Below are 10,552 nucleotides of genomic sequence, written 5' to 3' on the forward strand. Positions count from 1 at the left end.
CAATTCTAGATTGGTAGAAAGCGCTTTTGGCAGCAGAGATAGTGGAGCAGAGAAGAGGGGATTGAAACGCAAGCAGGTCGTCAGGTTGTTTATATTTATCCATCTCCTTACCGACTGCCCGCGTGGTGGCTCTCGTGGCACCGGTTCAGACAACCACGGAGCCGGAGGGGATTTGCCGGCCTGTCGTGTCGTAAGAGGACAGAGAGTCTAGAGAGGAGGACAGAGTTGAGAGGAGAGTCTCTGCGGCAGCGTTTGGATGTAAGAGAAAGAAAGCTGATAGAACAGAGGAGGCCAGAGAGGGAGCAAATGTCGATCGATATCTTGCTCAAGGCAGATATCCATCATTTACGAATCTTCATGTAGAGTCTAAACACTGAATACCTTATCACACATAATCTATTCATAATAAACAAGTATTTAAATCTTTCTTTATCAGACTTGTCTCTTGAATTGAAATGGCGATTTAGATCTCAATAGTCCATTGGATTATGAAAAGTTTTCAGCCTTGTTGCTAGCAGGGCTTCGGAATAACAATTTGCCACCGTCATCTTACAATATGGCTTTGTTTTTTTTATTAAACTGAAGATTAAATAAAAGAAAAAGGTTTTAGACAGCTTTTACCTTTCTCAGCTCAAATAACAGGTTTACATTAATTTGCTGCCACAAAATCTTACTTCTCATTTTTTGTGCGTTGTTGTTACACAATCAACAGCTGTAAAGTCCCACTTGGAACATCCAGTCTTTTCTAAAGAAACCAAAAACAAGATGTACGCGTCACTGAAAGGTTACAAGCCAGAGAATTTATCACACATAAGTTAACGTTATGCGTGTTGGTAAAATGTAACGGCTCATTTAAAGTGCCTTATCACTAATCAATCAGATTATATTTCTTTAAATGTGTCTGCTTGCAGGAGGCTTCATGGAATCATCATCATCCAATGAGAATAATGATCTCAACTCTTTCAGAGTGTGTAGATGAAAACAAGCCCAAAGAATCAAATTGATACAAATGAATAGGATATATGTACTGTGTCAGCTTATGTATGTGTAGATGACCATATAGAACTAGGAGTTTTATTATGTGTGTGTGTGAGAATCATTATATATCCATTGTTCATAATCAGACAATTGATCAATGAAAGCAGTGAAAGTTTATTAAGCAACAAATAAACCAACAGAACTTCATGAAGGGCACGCCATGCAGCAGCTTTCCAGATGTTCTCTGCATCGCAAACACCGTACAGACACGGACAGTGTGTGAGACAGTCTGTGGGACAGTGTGTGAGACATGAGAGAGTGTGTGAGAGAGTATGAGAGACAGTCTGGGACAGTGGACGTTCGGCTGCAGCATGTGGTGTTCATCATGTAACGTTTCGGCCCTGGAAAATCTTCTTGTAAATAAACGATTCCTGTCCTTAGCATCTGTAGCGCTCGTACAGGACGTCATCGCAGCTCAACGTGTCTTTGCAATTTCTGTGAGAAGTCTCTCCCTATAAAACGTTAATCTAACTGATGTCGCTCCTTCATCAATGAGGAAGTGAGCTGCCCTTTTTTTGGGGGGAGTGATGAAATAATCCAGCAGCTCAAATGAACCTGCGCCAGAGCAGGTTCAAGTGTTTCAATGTGTTGCTATGGTGATTTAGACAAACCTGCTTCAGGGAACCGAAAAGCCGGATCTACGTCATCTCATTCTGAAAATTATTCGGCTAACTCAGTTAGCCACGTACGAGGAACAGGGCTCTGTGTTTACTTAGGCAGGTATTCCAACCCTGCACTAATGATCCGGCAGGGACTGGATGTGTTTATCATGTCCCTTATTATGATCAAGAGCAGGTGAGTTGGACCAAGACACTACAACTCCTCCCACCAGCAGGACTCACGAGGAAGGGGTTTGTGACAAACTCCGTCTGCTGCAGTCATTGACACACTGTCACTGTCATCTTCTCACAAAGCCTTACTGGTGAGTTAAATCAGCCTTCATTATAATCATTCTCTAAAACAAATGTTGATTGATTAATTTGTTTCAATAATCTGTATATAAATCATAATCTTCTTTAAAGAAATATGACTGGACTAGATATATATATATATATATATATATATATATATATATATATATATATATATAGCTGGTCCATTCTGGTTCATAGTGACAAGCAATAGTTTGATACACATAAAAAACAGCAACTGTATCTTCTGATTATTAATAATGCCTTTGTCAGGATATTTGGTTCAGATTATAATATAAATTGCACTCTCAAATCTAGGACAGCTCCACACAAAACATTTACCAAATAGCTGTTGTGATAACAGAGAAAAAAAAAAGCTTTATTATTCTAAAAAGCTAAAAATATGTTCTTTATGGATTTATTGATTTTTTTGGGAGGAACTTTTCCTGTGCCGATGTGACGGTTTCGGAACATGTCGCATGTGTACGGACTGTAGAGCCAATATTATAATGATGCAATATCAACATACTATTGACATACTCATACAACTGCTAGCTTAATAGTTGATCAAAACAGATGAACGAGCCACCATGCTCCTTTAATTGCTATGGATGTGTGTGTGTGTGTGTGTATGTGTGTGTGTGTGTGTGTGTGTGTGTGTGTGTGTGTGTATGTGTATGTGTGTGTGTGTGTGTGTGTGTGTGTGTGTGTGTGTGTGTGTGTGTGTGTGTGTGTCATGTGTTGAATTACGAGAAAGAATAGAAAAGGAAAATAAAAAAAAAAATTCTGGGAAGGAGTATCGCACACCAGTTCAGAGGTGTGAAGTTTTACTGCTCAGCCAGCAGTTTCTGTTCTCTATTTTACTAAAATGAGGAATCGACAGAACAAAACAGTCTCAGCATTAGTCATTGGTTTTTACTGTTATTTCAAAATACTACTCTGTACTTTGAAAGCAGTTACGCAGATATTATATTCTCCAATACTATGTCCGGATCCTCATTAGTGCTCCGCTCTTACTAATTTCTACAGGTGAAAATAAAATATAGAAAACATGTATGAAGTCTATAATAACAATTATAGTTACTAACATCCAGCGAAAAAACATCTAATTATATATCAAATAGATAGTTGGTTTTCTTAATTGCTCTGTTTTCTGAGAAACCCCTCCAGTCAACCGACTTGCATGGCTCTTTTTGTCTTTCAGGTAAAAACTCCAGCCATGAGCAATGACGAACAATATCTGTTGTTCAAGGAATTTTACGATGAAGCCAATGACACTACTGACCCAAGCTATGTGGTTAGTGAAACTGTCCAGCTTTGTGGAAAGCAGGCTGTCAACCAGTTTGGCGCCCGATTGATCCCAGCTTTCTACTTTTCCAACTTCCTCCTGAGTTACGTGGGTAATGGGCTTGTCCTCCTTATTATCTACAAGTACGAGAAGCTCTGCACGGTGACAAACATCTTCCTCCTGAATTTGGTCCTATCCAATCTTCTCTTTGCCGGCAGTCTTCCCTTCTGGGCATCCTACCATCTGTCTGAGTGGATTTTTGGCTTGGCTCTGTGTAAGCTGGTCAGCAGCGCCTACTTCATCGGCTTCTACAGCTCCGTCCTGTTCCTTACACTCATGACTTTTGACCGATACCTTGCAGTGGTTCACGCTGTGGCAGCCGCTAAGAGTAGGAAAAAGGCATATGCCATTATTGCCTCAGTGGTAGTTTGGTGTATTAGTATTGTAGCAAGTTTGAAAGAGCTGGTTCTCCAAAATGTGTCGAAGAGTCCGTTCAATGGCCTGATATGTGAGGAGTCAGGATACCCGAAGATCACCATGGAACGCTGGCGCCTGGTCAGTTATTACCAACAATTCCTGATTTTCTTCCTCCTCCCTCTGTGTATGGTGATGTACTGCTACATCAGCATCACAGTCCGCATCCTGTCCACCCGCATGAAGGAGAAGTGCCGTGCCATCAAACTCATATTTGTCATCATCTTCACCTTTTTCGCCTGCTGGACACCCTACAATATTGTGATCCTCCTTCGAGCGATTCAGATCACTCACCCGAGTGAGGGTGATGACCCCTGCGCCGACGAAGACCGCCTGGACTATGCCATGTATGTGACACGGAACATTGCCTATTTGTATTGTTGCGTGAGCCCTATGTTTTACACATTTTTGGGGAAGAAGTTCCAGAGCCACTTCAGAAAGCTGATAGCTAAGAAGATCCCCTGTCTGAAGAGACACATGCGCCTCAGTAGCCAGAACACCAGAAGCACGTCCCAGAGGACACCGCACTCTGTTTATGAGTACTAGACAGACAAGCAAACACAGAGTTTACTCCATGACATCCTGCCCGACCCTTTTACACTGTAAACTCTAACTTTCAGGTAGAACAATCAAATATTTTCAGCATTAGGTGCAATATACTGGATTCAAAGGCATGCATAGCATGTAGCAACCAGTGTAAAGATATTGGGGAGCGGAGACTTTTCTGTTTTCAAAGGCCTCACGAGTGTTTAGTACATGTTTGTACATGAGAGCTTGCACAGCCCATAGCACCCCCCAAATTGAAACCCCTAAGGGAAACAAGGTTAGCTCTGTCAGCACCTTTGCTGTGGTTAGCACTGTTAGCATTGTTCACACAGTTAGCTGTAAACTGCTAGCTCAGCTGAGTCAGTAGAAATCGTCTCGATCTTGTATATAGCACATTTAACTTAAGTAGATGAACTAATCAGTTCAACATCTGCCAATCTGCTTAACATCTACTTCACACAATCAAATTGTTTGCTTTTACCATACATTTTCTTTTTTTATCATGTGTTGTTCTTTTGGAAAATGGTCACATGAGGAAGTGTGATTGGCCGAGACCTTTGCCTTCCAGGCAGAGATCGCTCAGCTGATGTCCCTGATCATCAACACCTTCTATTCCTTCTATCCCTCGCTTTTCAATTGCCCCCCAGAACTACGGTTGTGGTGTCTTTTATGAAGCATTATTTGAACACCTGCCCCCCATTCCAGGACTTGTTGATGAAAATAATGTCATGGTGAGTTGAGGCAGACCTCCAGCAACCCCGGGCAACACATCACTGTGCAAAGCAATAGTTAGATGTCGCTCTCCTTGAGGACATTCTGTCCATGTTTCCAAGTGCGTCTGAGAGATTTTAAGCATATGCCTCAGATCTGCTTATGGTCTTTTGCTGAGTGTTAAAATCATATTGAGTTGTTGATGTTGAATGAAACTTGTATGCTTATAGTATATGTGACACACATAAGTGCTTTAAATGAACTGTGTTTTAACACTTGTGTTTAACACAAATATGCCAAACAATCTTTTTTCTCTTTTATGAAAACCATTTTTTTCTCTTTCTTTTGTGGTATTGGGTAAATCATTTTCCTTTTATGATAGAACATCTGGAGCAGTTTCCTTCCTGCTCAGCACATTTCTCTGATGAGTCAGTGTAGTCAAGTGTGGGCCAACAACATACAGTACATGTCCTCATAGAGGATTTGAATTTTTAGCTCAAGGTATTTGACTAAAATAACATTTTACTAGTTTGTATTTTTTTTCTTCGCTACAGTGGTTTTCCATTAAATTCAACTTATTTATCTCCACAAAAACACATTAGCATAATAATTACAACACAATTAGTACATATGATTGAAATAATTCATATAATGAGAGAAGCAGAATAATGGGCAAAGTACTACTAATTATTACAGCAGCAGACCATAATATAATAATAAAAACAATAAAAGTAAGACTAAAAGCAGTCACAGTGACGGAAATTCTGGCTAGAAATAATTGTGGCAGTGGGTGTCAGACAAGCTGGACCTATGGCACTGGGCTGGGAAAGCTATGATTTTAAGGGGTAGTAGCCTTTGGTCGAGCTCCAAATCAATGCATTTGACTTTAAACGGTTCAAGCTACACACCTACAGGATCATACACTTACGATAATACAAGGCAGAGGGCTCGTGTACAGTAAGCTTTTGTCACATTAGACGTTAATGGAAAATTTATTTCTCATTGGAAAATTATTCAACCTCATGATCTCCTTTTGTTTTGTAACAAAACCAGTCTTTTTATTTCCACAAACCTTAGTTTTAACAACAAAATAGTTTTTCCAAATTTGTTTCAGAACACAAACAATACGCAAACTTAATACAAATGAATACTGCCTCACATTGGAGGTCTCAAAAGTTGGTGCAGTTGTTAACTGAGCAACAGCATTATGAGGTAAACTTGAGAAACATGTTTCAAAAAGATTTCAGAAACAATTAAACTTTTGTACGCTCAGCACCATGTTTGAACCGTTGTTATTTGCATGTGCATCACTTTAGCCGAGGCCAAATGGAAACAGTTTCTTTCCTCACTGAAAGACGCACATCGCATTTCAGATAGACGGTGGTGGGTTCATTGGTTTTCGCAGAATTAGCAACACCCACGCTTGTCACATTTCACAGGCCAGTGTACAACCGGATCCACGGCAACATCATCACGCCAACACAGACTCTCTTGGGAGGTGGTGGTGGTGGCGGAGATGTGGCGTTGAGTGATGGGGAGGAGGCCATGTAGACTGGCAGCCAGTTAATGCATCTCTGTTCTACTTACAGATTAGTTGTGTATTTCTAGGCATTTTCCCAACACTAATAGAATGAAAATGTTCCCGGGATGGAGAATTGGGTCAATGGGGGACTCTGACTTGGTTCTTGAGACCAAATACTGACAGGAAGAGGCAAGAGGTCTTGGTCCTGATGGACCGCAGCCTTCTGCCAGAGGGACGGGCTCAAAGATTCTGGGTCCGGGGTGAGAGAGGTCGGCTACAACATTTCTTGCCTGCCTCAGAGTCCTGGAGGCAAACAAGTCCTGAAGAGACGGCAGATTCCAGCCGATCACCCTCTCTGCGGAGCGGATGACACGCTGACGGTGTTCGAGGAGCAGAGAATGGACTCAACAAGGGCCTTGTAGAAGTGCACCATCATAATCTTGTGCAGGTTGAATTTCTTCAGCTGCCTCAGGAAGTGCATCCTCTGCTGAGCCTTCCTAGAAATGGAGCTGATGTTCAGCTCCCAATTTAGGTCCTGAGATACAATGGAGCCCAGGAAGCAGAAGGACTTAATGAGAATGAATGGGTTTTTAAAATTGTTTACAATTGTCTACAATACAACAGCAATTTCACACAGGGCGATGGGGGAAGGTGGGGCTGCGTTCCTACGGAAATCCACAACCAGAAAATGTCTCAGACTGTTCAATAGGAACCATAGCATTGACCGATCATGCAGATGTACAGCTAGGGCTAGTAATAGAGCCAGACAGAGCGAAAAAGATAGATGGAGGCTGAACATATCTCATTTCCAAGACCCAGAATTGAGCAAATTAATGGTAGATGAACTGGACAATTTTTTCCTATGGAACAATGGTTCGACAGATAAAGTTGGTACAGTATGGGAAGCCTCCAAGGCTTATGTAAGGGGCAAAATCATAGCTTACGTCCGTAGGCGTAAGCTATGCTTTCATCTTAAAAAATTAGAAAAAAACACCGTCAGAAAAATACTTGCTTAAAAAATGGTGCGACCTACAATTTAAAATGAATGAAATATACAATAACAAAGCAGAGTATAATTTTTATGAGAGTGGGGAAAAAAATAGAAATGATTAGCCAGACAGTTACGACAAAAAGAGGCTAGCTTTGCAATACCGGTAATCAAAGAGGAAAAAGGGGAAACTGGGGACAAGCACAAAGGAAATCAATCAGGTCTTTGATAGATTTTATACTAAACTTATAAATCAGACGCTGATCCAGAAATAGGTTATAGCTATATAAGCTATGTAAAATTCTTTAAAAAAATTACATTACCGGAAATTCCAGTGGATCAGAACAATTATTTGGACAGCCCCATAACAGTGGAATAGGTTAAAGGGGCCATCTCCTTAATGAAGCCAGGAACATGGCCTGGATTCATCTAGGAGTTGTATAAGAACTTTGTAGATAAACTGGCTCGTATCCTGACAGAGGTGTATGAAGAATCATTTTCACTGGGAGAGATTCCGTGATTTTCATCATCTGGCCCGCTTTCGATCAATGTGGACAGTTACTGGCCCAAACTCCTGCCTTATACAATTTAATGGGGAGGAAACCACGTAGCCGCCTTCTCTTTGGATGCTCAAAAGGCCTTTGATAAGGTAGAATGAGGCTTTTTGCGGCGTACCCTAAAAATATTTGGGTTTGGCAAAGCTTTCATCAAATGGGTGGGAGTAATTTATTCAAATCCCAGAGCATCAGTGATAACAAACTATAATAATTATATAACTATAAAACTAAACTGTAAATTTTTTTTTGCCTCAATTCAACCTAATGAGAGGAACCAAACAAGGAGACTCTCTGAGTCAGTTACTCTTACTCTATATCAGCGGTTCCCAAACTCAAGAATGTCGGGGCCCACTTTGAAATCTGAAAACCTTTAAACCAAACCTTTAATCACAACTCTGATCAATCAAAATCAAAACATAATGATTAAATGACCTTAAGAATTTAACCAAAATCAAACATAAAAGCCCGTCTCGCGCGAGCAAAAGTTCGTCTCCGCGAGATATTTGCTCGCTTGCGAAACGTGAACTTCGTTGCTCGCGAGGAGAATCTCTGCTCGCGCTCGAAGGAGTTTTCTACGCGCTCGCTGTTGTTCTTTTTGACAGTGAGGTGGAGACGGTGCTTTCAGGGTCCGATCGATGCCGCAGGGTGCGTCCGCTCCCGCCGCCCCCCTCGCCATCCACGCCTTAAATCTTTTAAGTGCGCCTTGGAGTGCGGAGAATGCGGTATATTTACTTTAATACTACAAGAGGGCGCCCCGTTGAACAACGACAGGCGGACAAGAGCAGCCGTTTCGAGCAAGAGGCTTATTGTTTTATTAATCTGTCCGTTTAAATTGTTTGTGCTTCATCAACTAATGTTAAAAAACTATTTATTTATTGTAAATGACCTGCAGTACCTTCGCGGCGGCCCACACTTTGGGAATCGCTGCTCTATATTATATGGAACCTCAGTCTATCGCAATCAGGGCAGAAACGGATATCACAAGGAGAAGTGGAACACAAACTGTTTACGTGAGCAGATTTTTTTTGCTGATCAGGGACCCTCTGACTTCAATTCCTACGGTTCTTTTTGCCTCAAAGTGAGGTCCCCTTGGTTGGTGTTTAGAGTTCATTTGACGTGTTTAAATACTCCTTGAGTATGTAAGGAGTATTAAGTATTGCGCGGCGATGGTGGCCCGACAATTTATTTCCATGATGATTCCAGTAACCATCTCTGAAGGGGTCTTTAAAGACTAGTCACTTAATTAAGGATTTTTTATGGAATAACAAAAGAAACTAGAATCAATAAGCTCTTTGCCTCAAAGGATAATGGAGGAATGTCTCTTCCAAATATAGAATTATATAGTATAGCATTTGAAATGAACAAGCTAGACCATATGTTATTATAGTATACATGTGTGCACAGTTAAATCCCATTGCATCAGCCGGTGTCAGCAAGTTATTGACATGAGAAGAGTTTAACAAACGGTCCAGCAGGTGGCGTTATACACAAATTGAAATGAAAGAACTTTTATTATACTATTTGGATGTGTTAGAGCCAGATATCCTTTTGTGAAGGCCAGACAACATCAATGATCTGGCGACCCTTTGAGTTGTGTATGTATACTAAAAATATTTAGTATATATTCACAACAAAAATATGTATGGCGTCCAAAGGCAGGCAGGAACGAGGAACCTCCAAGGCGATAGACAATGACGCGACAAGTGACACAAGAGACACACGGCTTAAATACACAAGGGAGGTGCAGGGATCGGACACAGGTGGAAACGATCAGACAATCACAGGGGATGACAGGACAAGGCAGGAAGTGAAGTTACCCGGGGACACGAGTGGCATAAAAGTACAAAATAAGACAGGACGTGAACCACACAGTGACAATAAGGCCTGTGTATTATCTAGGGACCGGTGTTGAAAGTCCTTTAGTTTTCCCTTTCTGTCAGGGAATAAAATGTTGTCATACCTTTTGGGATCCAGGACTTAAATCTATGATCCATTTAATTTGGTTTGACTCCCGGATCGTAGGCCCACCATCGAACTATTTGTAGTTTATGATCTTGTTTATTTTCTCTTATCCTGTTCCACATATGGAGTTGGAAATCAATTAATGTTTTTTTTAAATTGTCTATAAGCTTTCCCAAGTTTCGTGTGCCAATGAATTGGGGGATCATTCATAATCGACAGTTCAATATCTTTCCACCTACGACAATAATTTGGGGTAAACATGTTGATTAATTGTTTAATCTGGATAGTATAAAGCGATCCTTAACATTTGGTTAGGCCATTCCTCCTTCCTCTTTTGGGAGTGGTAGTTTTAAGTTGAATTCTCGTTTTTTCTCTTTGCCAAATATTGCTTTCATCCAATTCAGAGAATTATTTTGGGAGAATTTATACAGGAAGTGCTTGGAATAAGAACAGACAGAGGTGGGTGTGATTTATCTCTGCAAATGTTGACATATTTTCTGGTAGGTGTAGTTCTGGTTCCGGTTAAGGTGAAATGTATAATCTTTTTAGGAGGTG

The 10,552-nt window shown here is 40.8% G+C and overlaps 1 protein-coding gene across 1 annotated transcript; it reads left to right on the plus strand.

Moving 5' to 3' along the window:
* Positions 1-1,523: 1,523 nt before the first annotated feature.
* On the plus strand, positions 1,524-6,240 carry ccr12a (chemokine (C-C motif) receptor 12a). Its single transcript, XM_040171543.2, has 2 exons — positions 1,524-1,960; positions 3,154-6,240. Exon 2 carries the CDS (start codon positions 3,169-3,171, stop codon positions 4,255-4,257), a length of 1,089 nt encoding a protein of 362 aa, XP_040027477.1. The 5' UTR covers positions 1,524-1,960; positions 3,154-3,168; the 3' UTR covers positions 4,258-6,240.
* The last annotated feature ends 4,312 nt before the right edge of the window (positions 6,241-10,552 follow it).

Source organism: Gasterosteus aculeatus, chromosome 3, assembly GCF_964276395.1.
Source record: "Gasterosteus aculeatus chromosome 3, fGasAcu3.hap1.1, whole genome shotgun sequence".
NCBI classification, from domain to species: domain Eukaryota; kingdom Metazoa; phylum Chordata; class Actinopteri; order Perciformes; family Gasterosteidae; genus Gasterosteus; species Gasterosteus aculeatus.

Excerpts from the sequence above, each read along its gene's own strand:
- ccr12a (XM_040171543.2), top strand. The coding sequence starts at position 3,169 with ATGAGCAATGACGAACAATATCTGTTGTTCAAGGAATTTTACGATGAA.